The sequence below is a fragment of the Mercenaria mercenaria genome, chromosome 17 (genome assembly GCF_021730395.1).
Source record: "Mercenaria mercenaria strain notata chromosome 17, MADL_Memer_1, whole genome shotgun sequence".
Taxonomy (NCBI): Eukaryota; Metazoa; Mollusca; class Bivalvia; order Venerida; family Veneridae; genus Mercenaria; species Mercenaria mercenaria.
The window spans coordinates 41,259,252-41,280,919 of record NC_069377.1 but is presented as its reverse complement, the minus strand read 5'-3'; the positions used below and the strand labels follow the sequence as shown (position 1 = coordinate 41,280,919).

The window sequence follows — 21,668 nt, the reverse complement described above, 5'->3', positions numbered from 1 at the left end:
TGACATAAATGAAATTTCAGATCAGTATCTTCATTAGTTACGGAGATATACCCATTTTAATTTGAAAGAAAGGGAGGTAATTTGACATAAAATCAGTACATAGTTATCTACCCTGATTGTCTCAGTCCAACTTATAACAATAATGAAATTTCAAATAAGTCCTGTAAGTATTTACTGATATAAATCCATATTTATTACAATAAGGGGAGGTTATCAGATATAAAATAACTCTGGAACCTACGATTGGATCTGATTTGTCATGGAATCCAAAATTTATTGTTGTTGAAGATATTTTGGAAGTTTGTATCAAATAAAACCATAAATGAAGTCTCTATATGGCTGCAAAAGCCAAAATAGCCAATTTTGGACCTTTAAGGGGCCATAACTCTGAAACCCATGATGGAATCTGGCCAGTTCAAGAAAGGAACCAAAATCTTGTGGTGATACAAGTTGTGTGCAAGTTTGGTTAAAATCAAATCATAAATGAAGCTGCTATTGTCCAGACAAGGTCAAAATAGCCAATTTTGGCCCTTTCAGGGGCCATAACTCTGGAACCCATTATGGGATCTGGCCGGTTCAAGAAAGGAACCGAGATCTTATGGTGACACAAGTTTTGTGCAAGTTTGGTTAAAATCAAATCATAAAAGAAGCTGCTATTGTGCAGACAAGGTCAAAATCGCTAATTTTAACCCCTTCAGGGGCCATAACTCTGGAACCCATAACGGAATCTGGCCAGTTCCAGAAAGGAACCAAGATCTTATGGTGATACAAGTTGTGTGCAAGTTTGGTAAAAGGTTAGAGACCACCAATTGTTTTCCCATAGACTTACATTGTAACATTATGGCGTGTACGGCCTTCCATACATCGAAACATGTATATCTAATTACAAGTTTTTCAAGAACTATCTTAGTTCTACCAAAATATCGGACGAAAAACATATGAATAGTGATACTTTATTTAAGTAATTTTCGTGTGAATGAGATGACCCCCTGTTTACATCATTGACATGGCAGGAGAAATTCGTTTGATAAGGGGCCATAACTCTGGAACCCATAATGGGATCTGGCCAGTTCAAGAAAGGAGCCGAGATCTTATGGTGATACAAGTTGTGTGCAAGTTTGGTTAAAATAAAGTCATAAATGAAACCACTATCGTGCAGACAAGAAATTATTGACGCACGGACGCATGCACACACGGACGACGGACGAAGGATGATCACAAAAGCTCACCTTGTCACTATGTGACAGGTGACCTAAAAACAGAATAAAAAAAATCTTAAATAATGAAAAAGCAGCAGTAATTTAAATACATTGAGTAAAACGATTTTTTTGGTAAAAAGGTTTCTGTCAGTGCGGCGGAATAGGTTCAGGACCTCGTGGATGTTAATAGTAATGTGGTTTTAAAATAAAACAAAATGATGTTGTTGCGGTTTTTAATAAGTTTTAAATGAATCTTTGTACATGTGTTTTTTGATAAAATATTCTTCTCAAACGGTAATGTAAATTCCTTGAAGGCAAATAGGTCACAGGGGTAGGATTTCCACTATTATCGTTTCAGACATTGACTTGTCAGTTTATACGCGATATTGCACATTCGCTTTTAATAACAAATTAAGGAAGAAACTTTTTTATTGATTTCTGCTTCTCATCAATTTAAAGAATCGAGGTGGTATGATCAGACAGTGATGTGTCACACTGCGCGAAAACTGTAATATGACGTAATGCCATGACAATCTCGTGCAACAATACCGCTTTGATCTCCACTTCAGATGTCATGATACCGACACACTTCTTTTAGCTCTTTGAGAGGATGTTAACTGATGATGAAAACAAGGCCAATTACTTAGTTTATCAACAGAATAATTACCGATGATCATCAACATTTTTTTTTCGCTTTCATGACGGGTAGGTGGATGATGATTATTGTGTCCATATTTTTAGGACTTACTAATTATTTTTCGGGAAAAAAGTCTTGAGAAAATGAAAATAACTGGTATTTAATACTTTCCTGACACTTTGGGAAACTACGGTAGGGGTTAGACTGTGCTTATTATTACTATCGATGCAGTTATTATGGAGAGCAACTTGATGGTGGAGATGACAAAATTAGTGAAAGAAAAAGAAAAATGTCTGGTGTGAAAAGGAAATTTAAGAGTAACAAAAATGAATAATCAAAAAGGAAACGTAGTGTACGAGCTATGTGTTATATTTGAAATTTGCTTGTTCTACATAATACTCCTTCCATAAAACATGACAGTATTAAAAATGTCAATTATTAGGGCGAGTGACTGTTCACTAAGGGCGAGTAGATTTTACTAGCTACTAGTCCTGCAGGGCAAGTGGTGTGAAAAAGAATTTTACACCCCTGCACTGTGACCTTGACTTTTGACATACTGACCTCAAAATCAATAGGAGTCATCTGCTGGTGATGACCAACCTCCCTATCAACTTTCATGACCCTAGGCCCAAGCATTCTTGAGTTATCATCCAGAAACGGATTGGTCTACTTACAGACCGACCAACAGACTGACCAACATCTGCAAAACAATAAACCCCTCCTTCTTCGAAGGGGGGCATAACTAGATAATGTTTACCTTACAATTTCAAGCAATCACACACCAGACACCCCTGACACTCAAAACTTTCCTGCATTCACAGAAGAGTGTTAATAAGAGCCGGACTTTAATATTTAAATCCACATGTGGAAATGTAGGAAACAAGAGGGCCATAATGGCCCTATATCGCTCACCTGTCATCATTACACTTAAGGACAAGAAGGTCAAAAAACCTATAAATTGGAGGTACCATCCATGTTGTACCACAGGAAAGTGGTCTCGGTTTTTCCCTACGGCCAATAATAAAAAAAGTTACTAAATAAGCTATTTATAGTAACATAAAAGAGAAGTAATTAAAAAAAAATTATTGTAAGTGAACAAAAGAAGGATCTGCCAAATAAAAACAAGAGCACTGCAATGCAACGCAAATGCAGAGCAATAAACACACAAAACAAAGTCATATGACCTTTGACCCCTAAGTGTGACCTTGACCTTGAAGTGACCATCAGAAACATGTACTCTGAACATCGTTTCGATGAGGTGAACATTTGTGTCAGGTTTCTTTGAAATCCTTCAAGGGGTTCAAGAGTTACAGAGCGGAAGGGAAATTGCTAACCAACAGACAGACAGACAAATGGACACCTAGGCGAAAACATAATACGTCTCTTAGGGCCTATAAAAAGGAATCGGGATCTTATGGTGATACAAGTTGTGTGCAAGTTTGGTTAAAATCAAATCATAAATGAAGCTGCTATTGTGCAGACAAAGTAAAAATAGCCAATTTTGGCCCTTTCCAGGGCCAGAACTCTGAAACCCATTATGGGATCTGGCCAGTTCAAGAAAGGAGCCAAGATCGTATGGTGACACAAGTTTCTGTGCAAGTTTGATTAAATTCAAATCATAAATGAAGCTGCTATTGTGCAGACAAGGTCAAAATAGCTAATTCTGGCCCTATCAGGGGCCATAACTCTGGAACCCATAATGGAATCTGGCCAGTTCAAGAAAAGGAATCAAGATCTTGTGGTGATACAAGTTGTTTGCAAGTTTGGTTGGTTAAAATCAAATCATAAATGAAGCTGTTATTGTGCAGACAAAGTAAAAATAGCTAATTTTGGCCCTTTCAGGGGCCATAACTCTGAAACCCATTATGGGATCTGGCCGGTTCATGTAAGGAACCGAGATCTTACGGTGACACAAGTTTTGTGTAAGTTTGATTAAATTCAAATCATAAATGAAGCTGCTATTGTACAGACAAGGTCAAAATAGCTAATTTTGGCCGTTTAAGGGGCCATAACTCTGGAACTCAAAATGGGATCTGGCCAGTTCAAGAAAGGAACCAAGATCTTATGGTGATACAAGTTGTGTGCAACTTTGGTAAAAATCAAGTCATAAATAAAGCTGCTATTATGCAGAAAGGTCAAAAAAGCTAATTTTGGCCCTTTCAGGGGCCATAACTCTGGAACCCATAATGGGATCTGGCCAGTTCAAGAAAGGAACCAAGATCTTATGATGATACAAGTTGTGTGCAAGTTTGGTTAAAACTAGAATGTGTCTGTAGAACACAGGGTGTGCCCCCCACCCCCACTGGTACATTTGTCACAAATAAGGGGAAATCATTCAAATGACTGCTGTCTTAATGGGGTATAGCCTCAAAAAAAAATTAATTATGAAATGGGTTCATTATTCTATACCATATACTTTTTAAGCTATGAGCATCACAAACAAAAAATCCACTATTTTGGCTATTTCAAGGGCCTTAACTCTGTAATAAAGGCTAAAATTCTCAAGAAAAATGCCAAGTGTGCAAGGTCAGATAATGATAAAGACTCAAGCAAGGTTTCATGAATTTACATTAAATACTTTTTGAGTGAGGCACATAATTAGGTGAAAATGTGTATTTTTTGACTATTTTAGGGACCATAACTCTGGATATAGGGGACTGACCCAGATGAAAAATAGGAGGTGCGCAAGTTCATATCATGATAAAGATTCATGCAAGGTTTCATCAATTTATATCAAATACTTTTTGAGTTTGGCGTGTCACAAGTTGAAAATGTGCATTTTTGACTATTTCAGGGGCCATAACTCTAGAAATAGGGTGCGGACCAAAATGAAAAATAGGAGGTGCGCAAGTTCATATCATGATAAGACTCATGCAAGGTTTCATGAATCTATATCAAATACTTTTTGAGCTAGGCGTGTCACAAGGTGAAAATGTGCATTTTCAGCTATTTCAGGGGCCATAACTGTAAAAATAGGGGGCGGAGCCAGATGAAAAATGGGAGGTGCACAAGTTCATATCATGATTAAGACTCATACAAGGTTTCATGAATCTATATCAAATACTTTTTGAGCTAGGCGTGTCACAAAGTGAAAATGTGCATTTTTGACTATTTCAGGGGCCATAACTCTAAAATTAGGGGGCGGAGCCAGACGAAAAATAGAAGGTGCACAAGTTCATATCATGATAAAGACTCAAGCAAGGTTTCATTAATTTATATCAAATACTTTTGAGCTAGGCGTGTCACGAACTTCGGACGGACGGACGGACGGAAGTTCTCACGAAACGGTATTTATGTGACACCCCCATTGTTCTCTCTATTGTTCTATCAGTCACATAAAAAGAAAAAAGGTCACATAAACAGAACGGAATGAATGACATCAAAGAGAAAGTACCGTTATGAAGTCACTTAACCATCATTTCGCGGGCACGCATGCACGCACAGACGGACGGACGGACAAGAGCAAATCTATATGCCCCCACCACTCATGGGGGGGCACAATAAAATCATAAATGAAACCCATATCGTGCAGACAAGAAATTGTGGACGGATGACGGACAGACGAAGGGCGATCACAAAAGCTCACCCTGTCACTATGTGACAGGTGAGCTAACAAAAGCTGTCTGATGACAGCGCGCTCGACTATTCGAAGAATTGATTGAAGAATGGGGTCAAAATATTTCTACGGATATTCAGACAAAAGAAATAAATAGATTAGACAAACAAGGTTCCTGTATTACTTTGATTTCGATAAGTCTTGCACTAAATGGCAATATATGAGCCAATTTCAAAGTCCAAAAAGGGCCATAATTCAGTCAAAATAGTTATGTACTCTTGCCTACAGATGTAAATCATAATGATAAGCAAGTGTTCAAAGTTTAAAAGCCATATGTCAAATAGTTTTGACAAAACATGGTCTTGTACGAAAACAGAACCAATTTCAAAGTCCAAAAAGGGCCATTATTCAGCCAAAATAGATGACAGAGTTAATATGTTCTCTTTCCTACAGATAGAGACTATTATACTAAACAAGTGATAAAAGTTTCAAAGCCATATGTCAAACACTTTACAAAAAATATGAACTGGTACGAAAAACTTAACCAAGATTTCGAAGTCAAAAGGGGCCATAATTCAGCCAAAATCCTTGATGGAGTTATGTATTCTTGCCTGTAACTGGACATGGTGATGGGTGATGGTAAACAGGTGTTGAAAGTTTCAAAGCTTTATCTCAAAAGACTTTGTCAAAATATGAACTGGTACGAAATATTAACCCAGAACTCTAAGTCAAAAAGGGCCATAATTCAGCCAAAATCCTTGATGGAGTTATGTGCTCTTGCCTATAACTGGACATAGTGATGGTAAACAAGTGTTGAAAGTTTCAAAGCTTTATCTCAAAAGACTTTGTCAAAATTTGGACTGGTACGAAAAACTTAACCAAGGTGTGACGCCGAAACCAACGCCGTGGTGAGTAGGATAGCTCTACTTATTCTTCGAATAGTCGAGCTAAAAACAGTATGAAAGAGGGTATGAAGTAGCACTGTCATAGCCTCTATTGTGTACTTTAAGAAAAGCATGCTATTAATAACAAACCTCCTTCGAACTCTTTCAGCCTCTTTTTTCAGCCAGACTGGGTCGTTCTTTTTACGCTCTCTGTAGCGCTTCTGTCTCTCAGTATTTCTCTGTTTTATTATTGTCTCCTGAACTTCAAACTGTGAAAATTAAGATATGAATTTCTTCTGATTAAAAAAAAAAATTATTGACAAAACATACTCATTATACTTTGCTTAGAAAAGATGTTGTAAACAAACACAAGCAAAACATGAAAACAAGACAGTCCTAGATTGTTCACCTTAAGGAGTTTCATAGCTTGCTTGAATAGTTTTGGAAGTGGGTCACACAGCAACATTACAGTGAAATTCTTCTGAAAAAAGGCCAGTGTTTTCTGACAAGTTCCCACTCAATTAATATGGGCAGGTAAAGTTGGTGTGGAAAGGACGGAGGGTTTGATGACACAGGATACTAAAACACATTATAAATACTAAATATAAAAAAAAAATCTTTTTTTACTTGCTGAAGGGGGAGGCAGGGTTCGACACTAACGGTGTCCCGGGGGCCCGAGGATCCCAAATTTTGAGGAGGAACACAACTTCTAAAAGCTGGGATTCCGGCTGGATACCTATTTTTTTGTCAATGACATCCAAAAAGTAAAAGATAAATACCTGTTTGAAAAATATTTTAATTAATAATCAATCGCTTTATTTTCGTTCATTTCCTAAAGAAACAAATTCCGGATGTTTAGTAACTCAAAATATGGGATTTCGTCATCATTATTTACGTACAAGATCATGTGGTTACTATTTAAATATATCGGGTACTTTTCAAAGAAAGACACCGGGGTCTTTTCCTACATGTGCACGACGCTACGTCATGGAAAATTACTGAGAAAACTGCTTGCAACTGGCCGGTTCGCGGGACTTTTCCTCGTTCTAAAAATAACAACCATTTAACATCTAAGTATTTTTAAATGTGTTAGGTCATGAAGGTCACGCGTGATACACGCAGATTTCCCCTGAACAACAATTTGTGTTTACGATGGCTTGGAATTTACACAAAGAAGTATAGTATAAAATATATTTATTTTTATAGCTCTTTGCCTTACATAACGGGAAGTGTTAATCAAAACAGAAGGGCCGCGGCTTCCAAATATTTTATGACACCCCAAGAGTTAATTGCAGCGGAAGTCACCAGTGATGTACCGACGTTTGATCATCAAAATATTACTTAATATTATCTAAAAATATTTTAATTTTTAGCACAAGAATACTGTAGTCGGTTACGAGTCTCGATCTCAGCGATCTTTTTGCACTTTCAGAAATTTTACGATCCGTTATTTTTGTAGTGTTATTCAGTTTGATGGTTGTTTTTTTTTATATAAATACGTTACCGATTCCGATTCGGAAGATAAGTCTATTAACTATAAATCAAACTTTCAAACATCAAAATGAAATTGTATATGAATTTCAATGTGAAAGTAATCCAAAACAGAATTTTATGCCTAAAAATATAATTCCCTTACTTTAACACTTTATATCTTCAAACCTCAAGAGAAACTACAATAAATTTTGTATCATCGGAAATATAAATGCCAGGTAATATTAAGATTTTATATTTTAAAATATATGAAGAGAAGTCAAGAATTTCAAGAATTTTTTTTTTATATTATAATTTTTAGTGGTTGTCACAACAGACTTGACAATGATTATATCTATAAGATACAAGTGTCTCCAAAGTCGAGACCTTGTCTTGACATTGGCAAACATGTAAATTGATATCAGTTTGGATACATTCTTCTGTAGGTGTTAAGGTGTCAGCCACTCAATACAGAGGTTGCGGGTTCGAATCCCACTGGGGTCACGACCGTAACTTCTCATAAGACACCTGTTGTGATTGCTTTTATATATCATATTATGAGGGATCCCAAAGCCTGAGGAGGACCCCCAGATTTAAAAAGTAGAGATTCCTTTGGGAACCTTGTTCAAATAAGTTAGTGTCTAACCCTGGGGAGGTGGGGTGGAGAGGAGGGTAATGTGGGCAGTAGGGGATGGTGACATGATACTAAAGAAGTATCAAGAAACAGAAGTCACTAAAAGTAAATAAAACAAAATTTGCTGGGGTGATGAGAGGTTATTGAGGTGGAAGCTTTATGGGTCTCTGAATGTCCAATCATCCTATGAAGTTTCAACATTCTGGGGCAAGTGGTTGTCAAATTACTGATCGGAAACGGTTTTCCATGTTCTTGCCCCTGTGATCATGACCTTTGAAGGCGCAAAAACAATTGGGAGAGTGGGATGGGGGGGGAAATATTATTATGGACAACTGACATCCAACAATTCTTAAAACTCACCATGATCACTTCATGCTCTAGTGAGCTTAAAATCATGTCAAAATTTATAACTGGTTACCAGACAAGAACTGCTTCATCTTTTTCCCAAATTTTAATGCTAGAGTAAGACATTACTTCAGTGTACCATCTTTAAAGACTAAACAACCAACCTCTTCTTTCTTCAGAATTCTGCAATCCTATGGCCACTATTAAGCCCTACACGACAGTACTCACCTTACTATCACTTGCACCAAGCTCATCTGTCTCAATGTCTATGTTGAAGCTAGATCCACCTCGATCAAGTCCTCTTTTCTTCGAAACCTTTAACCTTCTACCCCTCCCTTTACCACGACCAGCATGAGACGTAGCATTCTGGGTACTAGCCCTAATCCTCAGCCGTTCTTTTTCCCGAAATGCCTCCAACTCATCTGAACTCATTCTTGCGAACTTTCTTGCTCTATAAGCCCTTTGTATTTCTGCTCTTGTCAAAGTAGATCTCCTTCCTGGTTTCCTTCCACGTTTACTTGGTGTTACATCACTTCTACTTTTAGATTCTACTTCAACAGATTCTTTTTGTGATAAATCCTTCAACTTATTTCTTTCTGTAGGTTGTTCACTATCTGCTATAATCGCACTTGTCAACAGTTCTGACTTTAATTTAGCTTTTCTCTTTCTTGGCGATTCTTCCAAAGCATCATTTAGTGCGGTAAAATTCATCACATAGTCTTCCATTTGATCAACATCACTTTTTGATTCAGTTTTTAAATTACATGCTCTAAGTAAAGATGAAACAGGGGCTTTACCTCCTCTACCCCTACCTCTCCCTCTTCCCCGCCCCCTCCCCCTTGCCGGTAATATTCCACCCCGTCCCTTCGACAACAATATTTCATCTTGACCCTTTGAAGTTAAATTAGCTCCTTGATCCTTTTTTGATGATGCAACAGTTCTTTCCTCACTAGTTTTTACACCAGCCTTTATCAATGACTCCTTACAAAGCAACTTTCTACCCCTTCCCCGTCCCCTTGAGGGTTTAAGTCCTGCTTTTAATCCATGAGTTTTGGTCTGTGCATTCTTTTCTGATTCCAGTATTTTTTTTTTACTAATTACAATATTTCCATTTGAATTTTCAGTCTTGTCTCTACATTCCGAGTGGAATTTTTCACAGAATTCAATAATTTTGCATATTTTAAACATATCTGCCAATTTCCGCACAGTTTCTACAGTACTTTGTGTCAGTTTTAATTCACCACCATAAATATACTGCAGCACAGCCTCTAATGCTTGAATATCGGTTTCAACTGGAAGCTGTATAACCAGTCTATTGTCAGATGCAATGGTTTCACCCATGTTCACAAATGCAGGGCTAGCTATTGCTAAAACAACCTTATGGAACTGAAAAAGAGAAAAATAGCAGATCATTTCACATACAACAAGAGCTGTTCGTAAGACAGCCAAGCTCGACTATTCGAAATATTGTCACAGAAGCAGGAAATTATTACCCAAAATGTTAAATATCAAGAGTTTTAAGTTCCGAAACGGGACATAATTTGACCAAATTGCATAGTAGAGTTATGGGACTTGATGCTATCAACTAGTTTTATAACCCCGAAGAAACATGTTAAGTTTCAATTCCATATCTGCATTATTTTTGGAGATAGTAACTTGAAAAAGAAAAAATAAGTTTCAAATCTATATGCCTTTTAGTAATAGCTGTATGTACTTGCACGCAAAACTTTAACCCAAATTTTGTAAGTCCAAAAGGGGGCATAATTTGGCTAAAATGAAGGTCAGAGTTATGGGACTTGATTCTATCAACTAGTTCTATAACCCCGAAGACACATGTGAAGTTTCAATTTAATATCTGCATTAGTTTTGGAGATAGTAACTTGCATGTAAAACTTTAACCAGGATTTTCTAAGTCCAAAAGGGGGCATAATTTGGCTAAAATAAATGTCAGAGTTATAGGACTTGACCAGTGAGGTAGGTAATTGATCTAGAAAAAGAAAAAATAAGTTTCAAATCTATATGCCTTTTAGTAACAGCTGTATGTACTTGCACGCAAAACTTTAACCAAAATTTTCTAAGTCCAAAAGGGGGCATAATTTGGCTAAAATGAAGGTCAGAGTTATGGGACTTGGTGCTATCAACTAGTTTTATAACCCCGAAGACACATGTGAAGTTTCAATTCAATATCTGCATTAGTTTTGGAGATAGTAACTTGCATGTAAAACCTTAACCAGAATTTTCTAAGTCCAAAAGGGGGCATAATTTGCTCAAAATACATGTTAGAGTTATGGAACTTGACCCAGTGAGGTTCGTAATTGACCTAGAAAAAGAATAAATAAGTTTCAAAGCTATATGCCTTTAAATGATAGCTGTATGTACTTGCATGCAAAAACTTAACCAAGGTGTGACGCCGACGCCAGGGTGAGTAAAATAGCTAGACTATTCTTCGAATAGTCGAGCTAAAAACTTGTAACTTATATTCCTAATATGATAATATAAGAATGCCCAACAATTATCTATTAGAGATGGCAATTTCTGACATTAATGAAAGGCCTTCACAAGTTCATCAATGATTCTCTAATCATATCTATAAACTATACCACTGAAAGAAATTACTTTGACTAAAATACTGTAAATATTGAATTTCGTATTATTCTGTATTCTGTGATTTATTGCTATTAAAAGCAGTTAATACCTCTAAATTATACATTTTTTGTACACAATGAAATATTTAGTTATGTCTTTGTAATACAAGCTTCTTTTTTTTGGGAGGGCAGCCATCAACAACAAGAGTAGCAGACTGTCACAAAATAAGCTCGTCATCGAACCTGGCCTAATTCAAGGGCCATAATCTAAGAGTGCCTGGGGCGATTTTGCTGGTTATCAAACTTGATCGAGATATTATGCCCACAAACATTGTCAGCAAGTTCGGATGAAAACTGTTGGACTTAGAGAGCTGACAAAGCTAAATTCGCAGATTTTGAGTAATTCAAGGGCCATATTCTAAGAGTGCCTGGGGCAATTTGGCTGGTTATCAAACTTGGCCTGGATATTATGCCCACAAACATTGTCAGCAAGTTTGATGAAGATCGGATGAAAACTGTTCGACTTAGAGAGCGGACAAGGCTAAATTTGCAGATTTTGAGTAAATCAACGGCCATAACCCAAGAGTGCCTGGGGCGATTTTGCTTGTTATCGAACTTGGCCGAGATATTATGCCCATAAACATTGTCACTAACTTTAGTGAAGATCGGATGAAAACTGTTCGACTTAAGAGAGCGGACATGCTTTTGGACACTGACTGCATGCCCACCTGCCAGCCACGGGTGTTCATATAATATGCCCCACTCTTTCAGAGACGGGCGTATAAAAATTAATGTACAACACATATGCCAAACATGATAGTCCCTTACAGGACTTGTGTATATTAAGGTATTTAATATTTTGTAACCTTGAGAAGATGCAGGGACTAATGAACATTGTCACTATGAGAAAGCAAAGCAAGTTTCAACTGAAGATCATAAGAAATAAATCAAGATGTTTGACTTCATAAAAAACTTGAACCAATGTGGAAACCAACAGAACTTCTGGTGTCAAAATAATTTTCCTTACAGAATTTCCTCAGTTTATTGCTGTTTATTTATTATTATATTTATACTGATATTTTGATTCACAAGATATGGGTCACCAATAAGAATTTGAATATTTTAAGGTCTTAAATGATGCAATATCACATATCTAACAAGAGGGCCATGATGGCCCTATATCCCTCACCTGAGTACCATTGCTTTAACCAAAAACAAAAAGAAAAAATTCTTACAAGGTACAGATATGTCAAAATAAACCTAAAAATTGGAGGTACCATCCATTTTGTACCACAGAAAAGTAGTCTGTTTTTCCCTACGGCCAATAATAAAAAAAGTTTCTTAATAAGCTATTTATAGTAACATAAAAGGGAAGCAATAAAAAATAATATTGTAAGCGAACAAATAAAGGATCTGCCAAATAAAACTGCCAAATAAAAACAAGAGCACTGCAATGCAACGCAAATGCAGAACAATATTCACATAAAACAAAATCATATGACCTTTGATCCTTAAGTGTGACCTTGACATTGAATTTAGCCATCCGAAACATGCGCTCTGCACATCCTTTCAATGAGTGAACATTTGTGTCAGGTTTCTCTGAAATCCATCAAGGGGTTCAAGAGATACAGAGCAGAAGGGAAATTGCTAACCAACGCACAGACAGACAGACGGACACCGAGGTGATAACATAATACGTCCCTGCAGGCGTATAAACAAGAGCTGTCTCCGTAGGATGACACATGCCCCCAATGGCACTTTGAATGAATAGTTATGGCCGATGTTAGAGTTTAGGACCTTTGACCTACGGAGCTGGGTCTTGCGCGCGACACATCGTCTTACTGTGTCACACATTCATGCATTGTTATTTTAAAATCCATGCATGAATGACAAAGATATGGACTGGACACGCCCATCAATGCACTATCATGAAAAATGATCTTTAACGTCTAAGTGTGACCTTGACCTTTGAGCTACGGACCTGGGTCTTGCGTGTGACACGTCGTCTTACTGTGGTACACATTCATGCCAGGTTATTTGAAAATCCATCCATCGATGACAAAGATATGGACCGAACACACCCATCAATGCACTTTCCATTAACATCTAAGTGTGACCTTGACCTTTGAGCTACGAACCTGGGTCCTGCACATGACTTGTCGTCTTACTGTGGTACACATTTATGCCAAGTTATTTGAAAATCCATCCATCGATGACAAAGATATGGACCGGACACGCCCATCAATGCACTATCCTTTAACGTCTAAGTGTGACCTTGACCTTTGAGCTACGGACCTGGGTCTTGCGCACTGCACGTCGTCTTACTGTGGTACACATTCATGCCAAGTTATTTGAAAATCCATCCATCGATGATGGACCGGACACGAAAATTGCGGACAGACCGACAGACGGTTCAAAAACTATATGCCTCCCTTCGGGGGCATAAAAAGAATCCAGATCTTATGGTGATACAAGTTGTGTGCAAGTTTGGTTAAAATCAAATCATAAATGAAGCTGTTATTGTGCAGACAAGGTCAAAACAGCCAATTTTGGCCCTTTCAGGGGCCATAACTCTGGAACCCATTATGGGATCTGGCCGGTTCAAGAATGGCACCAAGATCTTTTGGTGACATAACTTTTGTGCAAGTCTGATTAAATTCAAATCATAAATGAAGCTGCTATTGTGCAGACAAGGTCAAAATAGCTAATTCCGGCCCTATCAGGGGCCATAACTCTTGAACCTATTATGGGATTTGGCCGGTTCAAGAAAGGAACCAAGATCTTATGGTAACACAAGTTTTGTGCAAGTTTGGTTAAAATCAAATCATAAATGAAGCTGCTATTGTGCAGACAAGGTCAAAATAGCAAATTTTGACCCCTTCAGGGGCCATAACTCTGGAACCCATAATGGAATCTGGCTAGTTCCAGAAAGGAACTAAGATCTGATGGTGATACAAGTTGTGTGCAAGTTTGGTAAAAATCAAATCATAAATAAAGCTGCTATTGTGCAGACAAGCTCAAAATAGCTAATTTTGGCCCTTTCAGGGGCCATAACTCTGGAACCCAATGTGGGATCTGGCCAGTTCAAGAAAGGAACCGAGATCTTATGGTGATACAAGTTGTGTGCAAGTTTGGGTAAAATAAAATCATGAATGAAACCATCTATCGTGCAAACAAAAAATTGTTGACGGACAGACGCACGCACGGACGGACTGATGACGGACGAAGGGTGATCACAAAAGCTCACCTTGTCACTATGTGACAGGTGAGCTAAAAACAGAAATTACTATAAATCTAAAATCACAAAAATGTGTTACAACCCAAAAATGCCACAATATGCAAAATATTCGTGGTACTGTACATCCATACAGAATTTGGTTAAATTCCACCGGTAGTCCAGACTTATTGACAGACAGACAAATGAACAAGACAAAATCAATATATCTCACTACATGTGGGGGGAGAGTATTTACTTATAGTGATACATGTTCACCTGTACGCTTCCACAGGAGACAAAGCCTGACATAAACATACACTGTATCTTTACTAACCTATCTCATTTTTGTTTCATTTATAATGTTTAAATAGCTTATCAAAATAATAATATTCATTTATAAGAGCGAGTTGGGTTTTACGGCGAATTGACACAAAATGGAGGCCCCCATAGCCAAGTGGGTAAGACCACTGACTTAGAATCAATCGCAACAGTGTTGGTTAAGTGTAGAATTCTTGTGAGGAAGCCATTCAACTGGCCTATGGAAAGTTGGTGCCCACCCATGACTACAACAGTGTTCAGAGGGACACTTGGGATCATCATCATCATGCAAAGATGGAGGTCACCAAATGATCTAAATCGTGTCGATGTGATTCTGAATCCCAACAAAACAACTCGACACTATTAGTTCAACTGAATAGTGCTATAAAGCTGAAAACTTAAAGAGTGTGCAAATGGGAGATATGGAGTCTTTAAATTGGTTTATGAAGAGTTGTGTGACATTATTCGGACCTCCCCAAAGTAAAATATATCTGAAAAAAGTATAGTTTATTTTGTCTAAAATATCATTTTTACCTTGAACACCCTACTTCCAACTTCAATAGAAGCATCACATAATTTACCATTTCTCCACAACTCACACACACTTTGAACAAAGTTCAGTTGAAAATCGGGGCTTGTAAAAACATTCTCCATCATTCCTGTAAATAAGCAACATTAAACAAGAGGGCCAAGATGGCCCTAGGTCGCTCACCTGAAAAACAACCATAACAATGTAAACATGATTGACCTAGTGATTTCATGGAAACAAATATTCTGGCTAATTTTCATTTGGATTGGACCAAAAATGTGGTCTCTTGAGTTTAAACAAGTGTTTTCTTTGATATGACCTAGTAACCTAGTTTATCACCTCAGATGACCCATATTCAAACCTAAATTTCACCAAGGCAATCATTCTGACCAAATTTCATGATGATCAATTGAAAAATACAGCCTCTATCGCATACACAAGGTTTTTCTTTGATTTGACCTAGTGACCTACTTTTTGACCCAGATGACCCATATTCAAACTCGACCTCGATTTCATTAAGGCAATCATACTGACCTAATTTCATGAAGATCAATTTAAAAATACAGCCTCTATCACACAAGGTTTTTCTTTGATTTGACCTAGTGACCTACTTTTTAACCCCAGATCACCCATATTCAAATTCGACCTAGGTTTTATCAAGGCAATCATTCTAACCAAATTTCATGAAGATCAATTTAAAAATACAGCCTCTATTCGCATACACAAGGTTTTTCTTTGATTTGACCTAGTGACCTACTTTTTGACCTCAGATGACCCATATTCGAACTCGACCTAGAATTCATCAAGGCACTTACTCTGACCAAATTTCATTAAGATCAATTGAAATATATAGCCTCTATCGCATACACAAGCTAAATGTTGACAGATGACAGACGGACGTCGGACATCCAGCGATCAAAATAACTCACTTGAGCATTGAGCATTGCTCAGGTGAGCTAAAAAACAGTAAAATAAATACATGTAACTGTGCTTACTATATTCCAAGATGCTTAGAGAAATTGTATAATTGAATGCATTAGTTGCATTTATACATACTAAAAAGGTCTTAACACTAATTAATTAAGTTTTAATACTAACTAAGTTGTCACAGGAGTGACGAATTATACCCCCACAATATGGCCTCGTCACAGAACTAAGCCAATGTCAAAGCCGAACTTGCATGACCTTTGACCTACTGACCTCAAAATCAATTGGGGTCATCTGCTGGTCATGATCAACCTCCCTATGAAGTTTCATGATCCTCGGCCCAAGCATTCTCAACTTAGTTCGAAAACTGTTTAAATGTTCCAAGTCACGATGACCTTGACCTAAGACCTACTGACCTCAAAATCATTAGGGGTCATCTGCTGGTAATGACCAACCTCCCTATCAATTTTCATGATCCTAGGCCTAAGCGTTCTCAAGTTATCATCCGGAAACCGTTTAACTGCTTCATGTCATTGTCACCTTGACCTTTGACCTACTAACTTCAAAGTCGAACCTCACCTATATTTTATCATGTTACACCTGTGTACAAAAATTTATGCTCCTAGACCAAAGCGTTCTCAAATTATCATCCGGAAACTGTTCCGGGTCACTGTGACCTTGACCTTTGACCTACTGACCTCAAAGTCGAACTTGACCTGTATTTCATGATATTACACCAGTGTACCAAAATTTATGATCCTAGGCCCAAGCCTTCTCAAGTTATCATCCGGAAAACCGTTTAACAGTTCAGGGTCACTGTGACCTTGACCTACTGACCTCAAAGTTGAATTTGATCTGTATTTTCTGATGTTACACTAAATCTTGTGTACCAAAAATTATTTAAATCGGTCAAGCCTTTGATGAGTTATTGTCTGGAAACCATGAAAACCAACAGACCGACCAACAGAGATAGACAGACAAACAAGCTCACTGCTATACATACGTCCCCAAACTTTGTTTTGTGGGGGTATAATTAATACTACCTAGATCTGAAGTAATGATTAACATGTGTTCTATTAAAGAAGATGATATTCAAGAGAAAATAAGTTGTTGTTATATCTTTCACATGTGCCCAGAAAATTTAAATAGCCTAATTACAATAAAAGATTAAACTTATCGTGAAACAATTTTTTATATGTTTCTTATTGTAAAGAAATAATATTTACAAACAAAGCAATTTTTGCAATTATGTCCAATTTTACATTCTCATCACATTTGAAAATAGTTGGTGTCTTGTCTACCTTGAACATTTCACAACAGGGATTTTGTCCAATCTGAAAGAGCAGCATTAGGAATTTTGTTTGCTGAAAATGACATTAAAACAAAGCAGGAAGATAGCAGCCAATTTCATCTCATGACTTACTTATATATTACAAAAGATTTCACTAATCTTTTAGAGATTACAGGCCAATAATTAAAAGTTAGAAAAGAAATTTTATCCCCACTTAAATACACTGTACTTTCACTCTGCAGTGCATAGTTTCCAACTTGCCAATTATTATCCAGTATTTCAAGTACCAGGGATTCTTTTCTTTCATATATACTGACTCCGGTAAACACAGTCTATCCCAAGCTGAGAAAGTATGCTTTTTTCTCCAAATGGATAGCAAACATTCCCTATATTTAGTTGACAAAAAATAAATGAAAGTGTACGAGGGCTTTTCAAAAATTACATAGACTTTGTCCTTAGGTATGTATTTGTATTTGTATATATTTCTGCTATTAATTTTGATATACAATACAGTAATAATAAGTTGTTTGGTGATCATACTGAGAACGCATGCCAAGCATCTGATACAGGGTGTGCACTGTCAGTAGTTGGTCAATATCCGGAGTGTCATAGCTTGATGTAAGCTTGAAATCTTTGTTTTTACCCTTGGGCTATCTCCATGTTCTAATTTGTTGAAAAATGAATATTTATACTTCTTTGAGTCTTGCTCACCAAATATTTGCATTCTACAAACTGACAAAGTGTCATACCCAAACCCTTGAGTATAACACATGCTACTCCACCCTCAGCTATTAGTCATACAGCGTCTGTTTCTTTTTTCCCCAAAACGTGTAATTTTTTATGCATTTCCCCCCATTTTACCGATCTGGTACGATGCACCATCCCCAAAATCTGGAAAAACAAGAGCTGTCTCCATAGGATGACACATGCCCCCGATGGCACTTTGAACGCATAGTTATGGCCGATGTTAGATTTTAGGACCTGGGTCTTGCGCGCGACATGTCGTCTTACTGTGGTACACATTCATGCCCAATAATTTTAAAATCCATGCATGAATTACAAAGATATGGACCGGACACGCCCATCAATGCACTATCATGAAATATGACCTTTAACGTCTAAGTGTGACCTTGACCTTTGAGCTACGGACCTGGGTCTTGCGTGCGACACGTCATCTTACTGTGGTACACATTCATGTCAAGTTATTTGAAAATCCATCCATGGATGACAAAGATATGGACCGGACACGAATGCACTATCATGAAAAATGACCTTTAACGTCTAAGTGTGACCTTGACCTTTGAGCTACGGACCTGGGTCTTGCGTGCGACACGTCGTCTTACTGTGGTACACATTCATGCCAAGTTATTTGAAAATCCATCCTTGGATGACAAAGATATGGACCGACACGAATGCACATCATGAACAAGAGTGCCAGATTGTCACAATATACGCCCGTCACAGCAAATTTCTTTACTCTAGCACCTGTATTTGCAAATGGAATTTTAATTTTGTGGTTGTTTAGTAATCATTGTAAGTCATTTGTTTTTTCTAAGTCCACAAAAAAACTCCTTACCAGGTAGAGATACCTTAAAATACACCCAAAATTTGAAAGTAACATCTATGTTGTACCACAGAAAAGTGGTCTTGTTTTTTCCCTACGGTCAATTATAAAAAAGTTACAATATAAGTTATTTATAGTAACAACTAAGGGAAGATAATCTTACAAAAAAAAAAAAAAAAAAAAAAAAATCCATAAAAAAATTGTAAGTCCACACAAAAATCTTTACCAGGTAGAGATTGGTCAAAATACACCTCAAAATTGGATGTAGCATGCATGTTGTACTACAGAAAAGTGGTCTCGATTTTTCCCTACGACTAGTAATGAAAAAGTTACAATATAAGCTATTTATAGTAACAACAAAGGGAAGTAATTCTAAAGAAAGGAACTGCGCATGACACTTCATCTCATGATGGTGTATAATTGTGCCAAGTTACATCAAAATCCTTCCATGCATGAAGAAGAAATGCTTCAGACAAAGTCATTCTTGTATCTGACCTTTGGCCTCTAAGTGTGACCTTGACCTTTGACCTAGGGACCTGGTTCTTGCGCATGACACTCCGCCTCGTGGTGGTGAACATTTGTGCAAAGTTATATCAAAATCCCTCTATGCATGAAGAAGAAATGCTCCGGACAAGGTTTTCATTCTTGTATCCTTTTACCTTTAAGTGTGACCTTGACCTTTGACCTAGGGACCTGGTTCTTGCGCATGACACTCCGCCTCGTGGTGGTGAACATTTGTGCAAAGTTATATCAAAATCCCTCTATGCATGAAAAAGAAATGCTCCAGACAAGGTTTTCATTCTTGTATCCTTTGACCTCTAAGTGTGACCTTGACCTTAGACCTAGGGACCTGGTTCTTGCGCATGACACTCCGCCTCGTGGTGGTGAACATTTGTGCCAAGTTATATCAAAATCCCTGCATGCATGAAGAAGATATGCTCCAGACAGTCATTCTTGAATTTGACCTTTGACCTCTAAGTGTGACCTTGACCTTAGACCTAGGGACCTGGTTTTTGCGCACGACACTCCGTCTCATGATGGTGAACAACTGTGCCAAGTTTCATCAAAATCCCTTCATGCATGTAGAAGATATGCTCCGGACAAAGTCTGTGGACGCCGCCCGCCCGCCCGCCCGTCCGCCATCCGGCCCGCCCGCCCGCCCGCCAGGGGCGTTCCCATAATACGTCCCGTTTTTCAAACGGGCGTATAAAAAAGACCTTTAACGTCTAAGTGTGACCTTGACCTTTGAGCTACGGACCTGGGTCTTTCGGGCGACACATCGTCTTACTGTGGTACACATTCATGCCAAGTTATTTGAAAATCCATCCATCGATGACAAAGATATGGACCGGACACGAAAATTGCGGACAGACCGACAGACGGTTCAAAAACTATATGCCTCCCTTCAGGGGCATAAAAATCCCCCGAATACCTTCTATGCAACATAATATGAATTAAGGCACCACCTAGCATGGGGATTTATCTTTTATATATCCACTTACAAAGAAATATTCAACAATCAAAAGAAAGTGAAACTTCGCCCTAACAGTTTACATTTAGTGTCATCATACTTCTTACAGCGAATATCATACTTTGTAAAATTTAAGGGAAGCTGTGACGAAGTCGTCATTCACCCCGGTTCTCGCACTGGCTTTAGGATTTTTTTGTTTTTTTTGCACTCCAAGCAGAAACTTGACGGCCTTGACACTTCCTTACTGTTATAAAAGTGTTTTTCAGTTGCATGTACAGTTTTCATTATGAAAAAGAAGTAAAAGAATCATGTTGGCGCAGTTTATGAACTTCTGTGACTGATTTGGATGTTCATGCAGACAACCAGTCTGCAACATGTACGTAAACCGTAACCGGAAAACATCGAAAAAATTGTCTCAGTATATGCAAACAACAAAGACGAATAACTATATACGGACATTACCGTCTCAGGAATTTTCAGCTAAGTTTTAAAAGCCCTTGTGAGCACCTTATATTTTTTTTGTGGAAAATCCTCAAGGGTTGCACGTTATATTTCAGGTGGTGCAAAATCTTTCTTATTGAATAAAATATTGTCCGAAATGCGATTACCCGAATCCAGTTTCTAAATTTTTGCTACCCAAAATATTTTCCTAAATAAACCTTAATATGATATGTACCTGCATGCTGTGTCGTGAGTATTTCTTTATTTGCAAAGGAAAGTGTTCACTTAATGCCTCATACTCACGCTAATTTGATAAAATACACGATTTTTTGTGTTCGCGGGATGATCTACAATAATAGCCGTATCCTACCGTTCCATTACCATACAGTTACATTGTGGAATACGGTTAAGGGACACTAAAACCGAAGATAAGGTAAGATAAGAAAAAGATAAGATAAGTTTTATTTTAAGTCCGTAAGACATATGACAATGACATAAGCTAATGGAACATATTCTGGTCTCCAACATTATGTTCTTCTTTGATAAGTTTAATACCTTTAGTCCTTATCAACATGGTCTCATGTCAAAGCACAGAACAAA

General features: G+C 37.6%; 1 protein-coding gene across 3 annotated transcripts in view; it reads right to left on the bottom strand.

Moving 5' to 3' along the window:
* LOC123536546 (zinc finger and BTB domain-containing protein 18-like) overlaps nt 1-21,432 on the bottom strand; it is a 34,995-nt gene extending 13,563 nt beyond the window's left edge. For 2 of the 3 annotated variants that reach the window (XM_045319819.2, XM_045319821.2), the window contains exons 1-4: nt 21,304-21,430; nt 15,380-15,504; nt 8,954-10,111; nt 6,427-6,545 (exon numbers count right to left, since the gene is read on the bottom strand). In XM_045319819.2, the coding sequence (XP_045175754.2) occupies nt 6,427-6,545; nt 8,954-10,111; nt 15,380-15,502 (1,400 nt within the window). In that variant the 5' untranslated portion in view covers nt 15,503-15,504; nt 21,304-21,430. Of the gene's footprint in view, nt 1-6,426; nt 6,546-8,953; nt 10,112-15,379; nt 15,505-21,303 lie in introns of all 3 variants that reach the window. The other variant, XM_045319820.2, reaches the window with a different exon arrangement.
* Between the last annotated feature and the right edge of the window lie 236 nt (nt 21,433-21,668).